The sequence below is a fragment of the Macaca nemestrina genome, chromosome 13 (genome assembly GCF_043159975.1).
Source record: "Macaca nemestrina isolate mMacNem1 chromosome 13, mMacNem.hap1, whole genome shotgun sequence".
Classification (NCBI taxonomy): domain Eukaryota; kingdom Metazoa; phylum Chordata; class Mammalia; order Primates; family Cercopithecidae; genus Macaca; species Macaca nemestrina.
Genome location: NC_092137.1, coordinates 61,269,810 through 61,284,241, shown reverse-complemented (window position 1 = coordinate 61,284,241; position 14,432 = coordinate 61,269,810). Strand labels below are relative to the sequence as shown.

At 37.4% G+C, this 14,432-nt stretch overlaps 1 protein-coding gene across 1 annotated transcript in view; it reads right to left on the bottom strand.

Annotated features, from left to right (window-relative positions):
• Positions 1 to 742: 742 nt before the first annotated feature.
• The window catches only part of LOC105465098 (peroxisomal biogenesis factor 13), a 34,462-nt gene continuing 20,772 nt past the window's right edge, over positions 743 to 14,432 (bottom strand). The window contains exons 3-4 of the mRNA XM_011713323.2: positions 4,176 to 4,301; positions 743 to 1,521 (exon numbers count right to left, since the gene is read on the bottom strand). Coding sequence (XP_011711625.1) covers positions 1,223 to 1,521; positions 4,176 to 4,301 — 425 coding nt within the window. The 3' untranslated portion in view covers positions 743 to 1,222. The remainder of the gene's footprint in view (positions 1,522 to 4,175; positions 4,302 to 14,432) is intronic.

Genomic DNA, 14,432 nt, shown 5'->3' with positions numbered 1-14,432 from the left:
TACAGAGCATCCTAAATATGGAATTAAAAAAAATCACACAAGGTAGAAGCAAAAAATCTATGAAAAGATTAAAAATTACTATTATAACTGATTGTATCATTAAGTGCAAACTCAAAAGAACTCAAGTATTTGTTGTAGGAAAAGAAAGTATACCTTTCATATACTTCTGATTCACCCAGTATGAAAACTAGTCATATTTTAAAGAGATAAATAATTTTTTTTTTTGAGATGGGGTTTCTCTCTTGTTGCCCAGGCTGGAGTGTAATGGCGAGATCTCCGGCTCACTGTAACCTCTGCCTCTCGGGTTCAAGTGATTCTCCTACCTCAGCCTCCCGAGTAGCTGGGATTACAGGCATGTGCCACCACACCCGGCTAATTTTGTATTTTTAGTAAAGATGGGGTTTCTCCATGTTGGTCAGGGTGGTCTCGAACTCCCAACCTCAGGTGATCTGCCCACCTCAGCCTCCCAAAGTGCTGGGATTACAGGCATGAGCCACCATGCCCAGCTTAAAGAGATAAATAAATAAGTGATCCTTAGAAGAAATGGAACAGTTTGTAAGAAAGATAAGTTTCAGACTTTTTGCTAGGAGGGAAAACTATTAGGGCTACATACTCTATCATTCTAGAACCATCTCCTTCAGAATGCTTCTGGGTGACCTTTTCAAGATAAATTTTTAAAAATACAGTAAAAGATAGTAGTGTCAGTTGTTTGTGGGTGAAAATATAAACCCAACACTGGATATAATACAGATCAGAAAATTTTATTGTTGAGATTACTTAAGGTTGTAAAAAAAAAAATTTACCTTTTGCTTGTTCTCATACTGATATGTTATCACTCCATTTCTAAGGATTCCAAGTCAATTAATTTAGAACTTTTAAAAGTATTAATGATCCCTACTGTACCAAACTGTGCATGCTATAGTTCATCAATCTTACTCTTCCAATAAACCTAGAGATCTAAGTAAGATGAAAATGACAGCAGTCTCCATAATCTTAAAATCTAGGTGAAACAAATGTCCTTATGGTCCAATAATGTGTGTAATAAAATGTAACCAGGTCACCAGACCAACATACTAGTGTGTAACTTTAATTAAATTTCTAGCAGCAAAACACCTGAAATAGCCAATAACAAATGTTTTCATTGGATTGTACATTCATTTCTTTGTGAGAAATAATTTTAAAAAGTACTCTATTGTTCAACTGCAAGCAAACATGAAAGATATCAAAGATCTTGCTTTTCTCCATCTTTCCCAGTGGAATCAGGTGCAACTGGAACCTTATTAGTTTCAACAAAAACAGATTCAAAGGCAGCTTCCTGTTCATCCAAAGAATCAGCAACCATGGCTCCTTTAGGTAGTGTTGGGTTGGTAAAAGAAGGTTGCTGCTTGGAAATTTTACTTGATTCCACCGTTTTCCTACCTTTTCTTTTACCAAGAATTTTGACATAATTTGCAGGTATAAGTCCTGTTGTTTGGCCATCAAGACTAGCCAGAAGCCAACCACGCACTTTGGGTTGTTGTTCTGATGGAAAAAAAAGACAGTCTTGTAATTACAATATACTTTGGAGGTCCAACAGAATATTAATGGTAAAGTATCATATTCAGGAAAATCTGTTATGCTTACATAGTAGATAACAAATAGTACATGCATATATCTTCAAAATCAAATGCTGAGTAGGCTTAACAGTTCTAGGGTCCATTCTTCTATTTTTATTTTATACTTACTAAATATTTCCTTCTACCTTGAAGAACATACAGTTTATATCAGTTGGTCCATTCATAGAGTAAGGAGATTTAGTTCTCTCAAAACTGAAAACAATGTCTTTCATATTTTAAATTGGAGTCTAAGAAATGAATATCTCATTCCTTCTCAACTGTGTAAGTTAGGAATAAGTATAGAAAAGATATACCTTTACGCACTCAGCTTTCTTAGCCTACTTTTGGCAAAAATATAAAATTCATTTCATGTGATTATGATAAACAATCCTGAAGATAGTGAATATTAATTTCAATCCAAGATGGGCAAAAAATTGAAGACCTCTGTTATTTCTAGTCATATGATAAATAAAGGCAATATTCTAAGCTTAAAGTAAGGAAGATTATTTAATGTATTCAATTTTCTATGGTATTTTCCTATCTTATCTATATCTTTAAAAAGCTGCTTAACTGTTACAATTTTAGTTCAACATTATAATTTAGGCACAATATAAGACTTTTTAATGTTTAATACTCTATAATAACAGAAAAAAACAAATTTACCATGTCTATGACTGATTTTGTTCCAAATGCCCAAACATACGTTTCTTGAGCAATGGAGGAAAGCCAAGAAGCAAGCTAGTGTTGAGGCACTATTCATTGAAGAATGAAATATAAAATTTTTCTGAAGTGTTATTAAGTAACTGAAAGAAACCACATGACCCCTAATGAAAATTATCTGTGTTGTTCCTGTCCCTAACAATAAATCTTTAAAAAATCACTCGTTTGAAACCCAAAATAGTAAATTGCTATTTTCCCTATAAGAAAAATACGAGTAGGCCAGGCGTGGTGGTACACATCTGTAATTCCAGCACTTTGGGAGGCCGAGGTGGGTGAATCACAAGGTCAGGAGTTCAAGACCAGCCTGACCAACATGGTGAAAGCCTGTCTCTACTAAAAATACAAAAACTAGCAGGGTGTGGTGGCATGTGCCTGTAGTCCCAGCTACTCAGGAGGCTGAGGCAGGAGAATTGCTTGAACCTGGGAGGTGGAGGTTGTAGTGAGCTGAGATGGTGCCACTGCACTCTAGCCCGGGCAACAGAGCGAGACTCTGTCTCAAAAAAAAAAAAAAAAAAAAAAAGGGAAAAAAGAAAAATGTGAATAGAATACCTAAAAGTCTAGAGGTTTGTATTTTATTTTTTTCTTGAGACAAGGTTACGCTACATTGCCCAGGATGGAGTACAGTGGTGCTATTCCACAGATGTGATTACAGTGTACTACAGCCTCAAACTCCTGGCCTCAAGTGATCCTCCTGCCTCAGCTTCTTGAGTAGGTGGGACTATAGGCACACACCACTGTACCTCGCTTAAGTCTAGGATTTTTGTAATAGGGATGAGGCAAAGATTTAGTAATCTCATCCCAAATTTTCAATTATTTACATAGTAATGATTTCAACTACTTGCATAGTAATGAACATTGAAGGTATTTCTTCCCTACATAGAATGACCAAAGCCAAAAAAATGGTGACGTTTCCATTAATAGATCCTTCCATGAAAAAACAGCCAGAGTTGTTGAAAGCACAAGGTCTCAAGTTAGACAAACCTAGATTCATAGTCCAGCTCTATTGCACCTTGGCTTTGTGACACTGGACAATTTACTTATTCTGAGTCTCAGTTTCTTCAAGTGTAAAACAAGGACAGGATAATAATTGTACCACTTCACAGTATTATTGTAAGGGTTAAATGAAATATGTAAAATACAGTACTTTGTATATAGTAAGTACTCAATAAATAATATGTTATTGTTATTAGTACCTTTATCAACAAAACATTACTTTTTGCAATAAACTTGAATCCCCACAAACACACATATTAAATAAAATCCATAAAAATTCTGATAATCATTACTCAGGAAAGGTGAAGGAAAAGGTCATTTTGCCTAGAGTCATTAAAAAGTATCAGTGACTTGGTCCAAAAATAAACCTGAGATGTGTATAAATTTCTTGCTGGGGTTCTATAATACTTCATGACAATATTTCCTAAAATACTCATGATGAAATTTCTGAAGTAAACACTATTGAAGTAATAAAGAAGCAACACCAGTCCCAGTAATCAAGGACTAACAGTAATGCTTAGATGATGCTAGATAATTTCTTTGCTTTATTAGATTTGTTATGTTTAGTTACTGACATCACATTTTTGTGTGGGGATTAACAGTTTGAAATTCAAGTATTTTGAGTTTAGAAAAGCCTATATAAATAAAGCCTTTCCTTATCTCAGTGAAATACTATTAGAATAGCTGCTGGGGCATTTCTTCCTGACTCCTCCAGATTTAGAAGCTCTAAATTGACATGAAAAAGAAGTTCTAGTAACTATCTCTAAGTTAACTAACAACAAACAAGATCATTTGTTGTAGTTTTTAATACTGCATTTATGAATATCAAAATTTACAGATAATTCCAACTTATTCATAATTTATTACCTTTGAGAGCTAAGTTTAGCATATCACCAGCCCGGAAAGAAATTTCTTCTTCAGATACAGCAGCAAAATCATATTCTGCTCTGGCGACTACATGGTCATCCTCACCACTTGCCCAGTTGATGCTGTCTATAAGCCAAATTAAAATTAGGTTAATAAAATTTACAAAAGAAAAGTATAGATATTTCACGGCCTATGGTTTGCAAACTGCATAAATTTGCCAAGAGAAAAGTCCTCCCCTCCCAAGTAAAATCTATAATGAATACTATGTTAAATCAACAATAGATCCACTAGAGATACCTATTATGAACTTTTTCCTTTCTTTAAGTTCCACTCTCCAGCTCCCTTACCGTGAGGCAGGGGTTGGCAAATTTTTTCTGCAAAGGGTCAGAGAGTAAATATTTTAGACTTTGAAAGCCAAGAGGCAAAACAGGATATTGTGCAATTCCTTATATAAAAAGAGGAAACAAAATTTCCATAAATTTATTGACAAGATTAAAAATACAATAACCATGTTCCTTTTTTGTAATACAGGTCTATTTGGAAGTTACTTAGAAGAATGAAATATTTTGGGGGAAGGATATTTCACTTAATTGGAATTCAATTATAAATATTCATTTGCTAATTCTAATTTGTAATAAAATTTGAGGTACTGCATTTTTGAAAATGCCTTTTCACACTGATAGGTAAGGTCAAATCCTAATATCAGTCTATGAGTATGTGGTTTTAATTGAGCATATTTATTAGATGGGAGAGTAACAGGCCAGAATATAATTCTGTTAAATTCTTCTCTTGATATTTGCCTTTTACCATATTATTACATTGCAGATTAATCACTTCCAAATGAAGATTAAGTGAAAATTCCTCAATCGCATAGTTAAATGGATTTTGAAATATGGAAATTTCCTTTGTGCTTGCATGGAGGTAAAAAAAATGGTCTGGCATCGTATTAGCTTAAGCTTGGAAAATGTATCTGCTGCCAACTTGCATGGGAATGGAGATACTGCTTGTGTTAACTTCTGATGGTCTGAGAGGTATATAAAGCAGTGTGACATTACTTGTGAGTCAAACTATACTAGGTGTCGTCAAAACTTTACTCCAGTGTAAGTTTTGCATATAAGCACTGTTCTGCTTTGTGGTTTCAATTTCAATTACTTAAGAATATAGGCCAGGCACAGTGGTTCATGCCTGTAATCTCAGCACTTTGGGAGGCCGAGGCGGGTGGATCACCTGAAGTCAGGAGTTTGAGACCAACCTGACCAACATGGAGAAACCCTGTCTCTACCAAAAATACAAAATTAGCCGGGCATGGTGGCACATGCCTGTAATCCCAGCTACTCAGAAGGCTGAGGCAGGAGAATCGCTTGAACCCGGGAGGCGGAGGTTGTGGTGAGCTGAGAGCGCGCCATTGCACTCCAGCCTGGGCAACAAGAGCGAAACCCTGTCTCAAACAAAAAGAATATGAACAAGTCAGCTAGGCATGGTGGCTCATGCCTGTAATTCCAGTACTTTGAGAGGCTGAGATAGGGAATTGCATGAGTCCAGGAGTTCAAGACCAACTTGGGCAACATAGGGAAACCTTGTTTCTACAAAAAAGTAAACAAAATTAGCCAGATGTGGTGGCACGACCCTATAGTCTCAGCTTGAATCGCCTGAACCTGGGAGGCAGAGGTTGCAGTGAGCTGAGACTGCACTACTGCACTGCAGCCTGGGCAACTGAGCGAGGCCCTGTCTCAAAAAGAAAACAACAACAAAGAATATAACTAAGTCTGGGCTGGACATGGTGGTTCATGCCTGTAATCTCATTCAGCACTTTGGGAGGCTGAGGCAGGATTGCTTGAGGCCAGGAGTTCAAGACCAGCCTGAGCAACACAGTGGGATCTTGTCTCCACAATAAATAAATATTAGCCAGGTGTGGTGGTGTGTACTACTAGTACTAGCTACTTGGGAAGCTGAGGTGGGAGAATCATGTGAGCCCGAGTATGAGGTTGCAGTGAGCTATGATTACGCTACTGCACTCCAGCCTGGCTGACAAAGTAAAACCCTGTCTCCAAAAAGAACTCAGAATTTAACTAAGTCTGCAGTAAAAGGTGATTTCCAAAGCTGAATGGGTTTAATAACAATAGCTGAAAAGGCGTTCTGTTCAGAAAAATTTCATTCTTGGCCTCAATCTCAAAAAATAAAACTTAAGCCTTGTTCTGCCATTGAATTGCCATGCGGTAGGGCAAGTAGGGATCTTCAGCTTCTATATCTGACAAAAATTCACAAAACTGACAATGATTATGTCACAAGAGTGAATAAACTTTACCTCGACACTACCAGTTCAGTAACACATGATAAATTCAAATATTTTCTGCAATGTACCTGCTGATGAATAATAAAATGAATAACCACAGACAAAAAACCTGTATTTGCAAAAGTTTAACTTTTGTCCAACTAGGCCTTTTCCTGCTCCACCTATATTTTTCACCATTATCAGGTGCAACACATCTTAGCAGATTCAGGTTGTATAGAATCAGTGTTTTCACCTTCTTAGAAAATGTTCTTATCTGTAGTTGAACCATGACTATTCACAGAGGCTAATTCTTCAGTCATTTCCAATTCATCACTGACTTCTCAAACAACTAAGCGGTACTGTCTTTTTTTTTTTTTTTTTTTTTTTTTTTAGTAGAGACAGGGTTTCACCATGTTAGCCAGGATGGTCTTGATCTCCTGACCTCGTGATCCGCCTGCCTCAGCCTCCCAAAGTGCTAGGATTACAGGCGTGAGTCACCGCACCTGGCCTGTCTTTGTTTTATGCTACTTTAACAGAATACTACAAACTGGGTAATTTGTAAACAATAAAAGTTTATTTGCTCACAGTTCTGAGGACTAGGAAATCCGAGATCAAGGGGCATTTGTTAAGGGCCTTCTTGTTGTGTCGTAACATGGCAGGAGGAATCACATGGCAAGAGAGTGCATGCAAGAGAGTAAGAGGGCCGAACTAGCTTGTATAACAAACTCACTCTCAAGATAATGAACTCACTCCCATGATGGTAACATTTAGCCAACAAATTTAGCAAGTATTCATATCCATTGGGTCATGATGAGCCAAGGAAAAACATTCAAATCATTTGTTTTATTTTAAGTTGGCCATGTTGTTCAAAATGTCATCAACTCTTCAAGAAACTGTTCTCACTGAGAAGCTAATAACCTTAGACAAGTCTACTTACTCTGGACATATTTTTTTGGCTGTTGCAATTACAAGTAAACAGGTTTCCTTGCCTGGGTAACACATGAACCTCTCAGGAACTTATTTTGGTTGCAGCCTCATTTTATTTTATTTTTCTTTTGATGAGGAAATTCTGCTGCGATGAGAATTCCATTTTAAATTTTCTAATTTTTTTGACTGTTGGTTTTCTGTGATGAGTGCTCAATCTGGTAATGTTGATTTGTAGTATAGCCATTTAACATAGCTATAGTGTCACTGTATAATAAATATAGTTCTTTACCATCTAATTCAATAACAAAAAAATTCATACTATATTGTACCTTGAAAGTATGACACTCAAAGTACACCTTTTTCTTGTGTGCCATGTATTTGTAATTTCACCAAAAAAAAAAAAAAACACTGTGGTTTAACAATGTATATATTACTCATCATGCTATCAAGTTATAACTCAGTTACTGAAATTTGTAGTGGGCAGAGCAAAAGTGAAGCCATTGGAATTTCACATACAGTCTCTATGCAAACTATTCAATTCTGCTGTTACAGTGGAAAAGCAGCCATAACAGTATGTATGAAAATAAGTTTAGCTGTGCTCCAATATAACTTTATTAATGAAATTTGAATTCTATATTATTTTCCCATCACAAATTATTTCAATTTTTAAAACAATCTTTTAATTTTCCAACAACTGAAAAGTATAAAAACCATTTTTAGCTTGTGAGCTGTACAAAAATAGGAGCAGGTCAGATTTGGCCCACAGGACATGGTTTGCCAATCCCTGCTCTAAGCAGCTAAAGTAATAGGACCTCAGTTTTGCTTCTCCTCAAAAATCTTTGTATCATTACCGATTTCCTCTCCTTTTGACTCAGATAAAAAACTGTCCTTCCTTTTTACCTGCCAGGTTCTGTAAGATCACACCCTCTCTTACTTCCTATAGGAGCTTCTTCATCATTTAACTCGTATCTTTCCTTTATTTATAACTGCTCCTTCTCTACTGACTCCTTTCTTTCAGCCTAACAACATTCTCAGATCTCCTCACTTCTGAAAAGACAAAGCAAAACAAAAAACTGACAATCACCCACCACAACAACTTGATCACTCAATTTGGCCATTCTTTTTCTCCCTCCTTCCATTCACTGCTAATCTTTTCTTTTTCACTTCTGACTTTATTTACCCTTTATCCTCTGCAGTTTGTCTTCTCACTACCAAAACTACTTCCTGGAGCGTGATGATTTCCAGTTGCCAGATCTAATAATCTCTTCTCAGTTCTTGATCTTATCGTAGAACCTTACATCATTCATCATCCTTCCACCCTTCCTCCATAATGCAGCAATAATATGGTTCTATTTCTGTTCTTCCTGATTTCCATCTTATTCTGTCTTCTTTTGTCTTTCTATGATAGTAGTATCATTCACTTACATTAGTTCTTCCATTTATTTGAGACAGGGTCTTGCTGTGTCATCCAAACTGGAGTACAGTGGTACAATCTCAGCTCACTTCAGGCTCAACTTCCAGGACTCAAGCCACCCTCCCATTTCACCCTCCCAAGTAACTGGGACTACAGGCATGCACCACCACACCCGGATAATTTTTGTAATTGTTGTAGAGATAGGTTTTCCCTACGCTGTGCAGGCTGACCTTAAACTTCTGGGCTCAAGCGATTTGCCAGGCTCAAGCGATCTGCAGGCCTCAGCCTCCCAGTGTTGGGATTACAGGTGTGAATAATCCCAATCTGACTGTATCTCAGGACCCATGTCACTGCCATGCTGAGCCAAGCCACCATCATTTCTCACTTGAATTAAGGTAATGGCTACTTGACTCTCCTGATTGGTCTCTTCTGCCCTAGCTCAACCTAAAAACCATTCTTACCAAAAAGATATATATATATAATATATATCTTATATATATATAATACTTTAAGTTCTCAGGTACATGTGTACAATGTGCAGGTTTGTTACAGAGGTATATATGTGCCATGTTGGTTTGCTGCACCCATCAACTCATCATTTACATTAGGTATTTCTCCTAATGCTATCACTCCCCAAGCTCCCCCATTCCCCAACAGGCCCCGGTGTGTGATGCTCCCCGCCCTGTGTCCATGTGTTCTCATTTTTCAACTCCCACCTATGACTGAGAACATGCGCTGTTTGGTTTTCTGTCCTTGTGACAGTCTGCTGAGAATGATGGTTACCAGCTTCATTCACATCCCTGCAAAGGACATGAACTCATCCTTTTTTATGGCTGCATAGTATTCCATGGCATATATGTGCCACATTTTCTTAATCCAGTCTATCATTGATGGACATTTGGGTTGGTTCCAAGTCTTTGCTATTGTGAACAGTGCCACAATAAACATACATGTGCATGTGTCTTTATAGCAGCATGATTTATAATCCTTTGGGTATATACCCAGTAATGGGATCACTGGGTCAAATGGTATTTCTAGTTATAGATCCTTGAGGAATCGCCACACTGTCTTCCACAATGATTGAACTAATTTACACTCCCACCAACAGTGTAAAAGTGTTCCTATTTCTCCACATCCTCTCCAGCATCTGTTGTTTCCTGACTTTTTAATGATCGTCACTCTAATTGGCGTGAGATGGTATCTCATTGTGGTTTTGATTTGCATTTCTCTGATGACCACTAATGATGGGCATTTTTTCATATGTCTGTTGGCTGCATTATAAATGTCTTCTTTTGAGAAGTATCTGTTCATATCTTTTGCCTACTTTTTGAAGGGTTTTTTTTTTTCTTGTAAATTTAAGTTATTTGTAGATTCTGGATACTAGCCCTTTGTCAGATGGGTAGATTGCAAACATTTTCTCCCATTCTGTAGGTTGCCTGTTCACTCTGATGATAGTTTCTTTTGCTGTGCAGAAGCTCTTTAGTTTGATTAGATCCCACTTGTCTATTCTGGCTTTTATTGCCATTGCTTTTGGTGTTTTAGTCATGAAGTCTTTGCCTATGCCTATGTCCTGAATGCTTTTGCCTAGGTTTTCTTCTAGGGTTTTTTATGGTGTTAAGTCTTACATTTAAGTTTTTAATCCATCTTAATTTTTGTATATGGTATAAGGAAGGAATCCAGTTTCAGCTTTCTACATGTGGCTAGCCAGTTTTCCCAGCACCATTTATTACATAGGGAATCCTTTCCCCATTTCTTGCTTTTGTCAGATTTGTCAAAGATCAGATGGTTGTAGATGTGGTGTTATTTCTGAGGCCTCTGTTCTGTTCCATTGGTCTATATATCTGTTTTGGTACCAGTACCATGTTGTTTTGGTTACTGTAGCCTTGTAGTATAGTTTGAAGTCAGGTAGCACGATGCCTCCAGCTTTGTTCTTTTTGCTTAGGATTAACTTGGCTATGTGGGCTCTTTTTTTGGTTCCATATGAACTTTAAAGTAGTTTTTTCCAATTCTGTGAAGAAAGTTAGTGGTAGCTTGATGGGGATAGCATTGAATCTATAAATTACCTTGGGCAGTATGGCCATTTTCACGATATTGATTCTTCCTATCCATGAACATTGAATGTCCTTCCATTTGTTTGTGTCCTGTTTGTAGTTCTCCTTGAAGAGGTCCTTCACATCCCTTGTAAGTTCGATTCCTAGGTATTTTATTCTCTTTGTAGTAATCGTGAATGGGAGTTCACTCATGATTTGGCTCCCTGTTTGTCTATTACTGGTGTATAGGAATGCTTGTGATTTTTGCACATCGATTTTGTATCCTGACACTTTGCTGAAGTTGCTTATCAGCTTAAGGAGATTTTGGGCTGACACGATGGGGTTTTCTAAATATACAATCATGTCATCTGCAAACAGAGACAATTTGAGTTCCTCTTTTCCTAACTGAATACCCTTTATTTCTTTCTCTTGCCTGACTGCCTGCCCTAGCCAGAACTTCTAACACTATGTTGAACAGGAGTGGTAAGAGAGGGCATCCCTGTCTTGTGCCAGTTTTCAAAGGGAATGCTTTCAGTTTTTGACCATTCAGTATGATATTGGCTGTGGGTTTGACATAAATAGCTCTTATTATTTTGAGATATATTCCATCAATACCTAGTTTATTGAGAGTTTTTAGCATGAAGGGCTATGGAATTTTGTCAAAGGCCTTTTCTGCATCTATTGAGATGATTATTTGGTTTTTGTTGTTGGTTCTGTTTATATGCTGGATTACATTTATTGACCTGTGTATTTTGAACCAGCCTTGCATCCAGGGATGAAGCTGACTTGATCGTGCTGGATAAGCTTTTTGATGTGCTGCTGGATTCGGTTTGCCAGTATTTTATTGAGGATTTTTGCATTGATGTTCATCAGGGATATTGGCCTAAAATTCTTTTTGTGTGTGTGTGTCTCTGCCCAGGCTTTGGTATCAGGATGATGCCAGCCTCATAAAATGAGTTAGGGAGGATTCCCTCTTTTTCTATTGATTAGAATAGTTTCAGAAGGAATGGTACCAGCTCCTTTTTGTACCTCTGGCACAATTTGGCTATGAATCCATCTGGTCCTGGACTTTTTTTGGTAGGTAGGCTATTAATTATTGCTTCAATTTCAGAACCTGTTATTGGTCTATTCAGAGATTCAACTTCTTCCTGGTTTAGTCTTGGGAGGGTGTATGTGTCCAGGAATTTATCCATTTCTTCTATATTTTCTAGTTTACTTGCGTAGAGGTGTTTATAGTATTCTCTGATGGTAGTTTGTATTTCTGTGGGATTGGTGGTGATATCCCCTTTATCATTTTTTATTGCATCTATTTGATTCTTCTCTTTTCTTCCTTATTAGTCTTGCTAGCAGTCTATTTTGTTGATCTTTTCAAAAAACCAGCTCCTGGATTGATTTTTTGAAGGGTTTTTTGTGTCTCTATCTCTTTCAGTTCTGCTCTGATCTTAGTTATTTCTTGCCTTCTGTTGCTTCTGAATTTATTTGCTCTTGCTTCTCTATTTCCTTTATTTATTTATTTATTTATTTATTTATTTATTTATTTATTTATTATACTTTAAGTTCTAGGGTACATGTGCATAACGTGCAGGTTTGTTACATAGGTATACTTGTGCCATGTTGGTGTGCTGCTCCCATCAACTCGTCAGCACCCATCAACTCGTCATTTACATCAGGTATAACTCCCAATGCAATCCCTTCCCCCTCCCCCCTCCCCATGATAGGCCCCGGTATGTGATGTTCCCCTTCCCGAGTCCAAGTGATCTCATTGTTCAGTTCCCACCTATGAGTGAGAACATGTGGTATTTGGTTTTCTGTTCTTGTGATAGTTTGCTGAGAATGATGGTTTCCAGCTGCATCCATGTCCCTACAAAGGACACAAACTCATCCTTTTTATGGCTGCATAGTATTCCATGGTGTATATGTGCCACATTTTCTTAATCCAGTCTGTCATTGATGGACATTTGGGTTGATTCCAAGTCTTTGCTATTGTGAATAGTGCTGCAATAAACATACGTGTGCATGTATCTTTACAGCAGCATGATTTATAATCCTTTGGGTATATACCCAGTAATGGGATGGCTGGGTCATATGGTACATCTAGTTCTAGATCCTTGAGGAATCGCCATCTTGTTTTCCATAATGGTTGAACTAGTTTACAATCCCACCAACAGTGTAAAAGTATTCCTATTTCTCCACATCCTCTCCAGCACCTGTTGTTTCCTGACTTTTTAATGATTGCCATTCTAACTGGTGTGAGATGGTATCACATTGTGGTTTTGATTTGCATTTCTCTGATGGCCAGTGATGATGAGCATTTTTTCATGTGTCTGTTGGCTGTATGAATGTCTTCTTTTGAGAAATGTCTGTTCATATCCTTTGCCCACTTGTTGATGGGGTTGTTTTTTTCTTGTAAATTTGTTTGAGTTCTTTGTAGGTTCTGGATATTAGCCCTTTGTCAGATGAGTAGATTGCAAAAATTTTCTTCCATTCTGTAGGTTGCCTGTTCACTCTGATGATAAGTTTCTTTTGCTGTGCAGAAGCTCTTTAGTTTAATGAGATCCCATTTGTCAATTTTGGCTTTTGCTGCCGTTGCTTTTGGTGTTTTAGACATGAAGTCTTTGCCCATGCCTATGTCCTGAATGGTACTACCTAGGTTTTCCTCTAGGGTTTTTATGGTATTAGGTCTAACATTTAAGTCTCTAATCCATCTTGAATTAATTTTCGTATAAGGAGTAAGGAAAGGATCCAGTTTCAGCTTTCTACTTATGGCTAGCCAATTTTCCCAGCACCATTTATTAAATAGGGAATCCTTTCCCCATTTCTTGTTTCTCTCAGGTTTGTCAAAGATCAGATGGCTGTAGATGTGTGGTATTATTTCTGAGGCCTCTGTTCTGTTCCATTGGTCTATATCTCTGTTTTGGTACCAGTACCATGCTGTTTTGGTTACTGTAGCCTTGTAGTATAATTTGAAGTCAGGTAGCGTGATGCCTCCAGCTTTGTTCTTTTGACTTAGGATTGTCTTGGCAATGCAGGCTCTTTTTTGGTTCCATATGAACTTTAAAGCAGTTTTTTCCAATTCTGTGAAGAAAGTCATTGGTAGCTTGATGGGGATGGCATTGAATCTATAAATAACCTTGGGCAGTATGGCCATTTTCACGATATTGATTCTTCCTATCCATGAGCATGGTATGTTCTTCCATTTGTTTGTGTCCTCTTTTATTTCACTGAGCAGTGGTTTGTAGTTCTCCTTGAAGAGGTCCTTTACATCCCTTGTAAGTTGGATTCCTAGGTATTTTATTCTCTTTGAAGCAATTGTGAATGGCAGTTCATTCATGATTTGGCTCTCTGTTTGTCTGTTACTGGTGTATAAGAATGCTTGTGATTTTTGCACATTGATTTTGTATCCTGAGACTTTGCTGAAGTTGCTTATCAGCTTAAGGAGATTTGGGGCTGAGACAATGGGGTTTTCTAAATATACAATCATGTCATCTGCAAACAGGGACAATTTGACTTCTTCTTTTCCTAACTGAATACCCTTGATTTCTTTCTCTTGCCTGATTGCCCTAGCCAGAACTTCCAACACAATGTTGAATAGGAGTGGTGAGAGAGGGCATCCC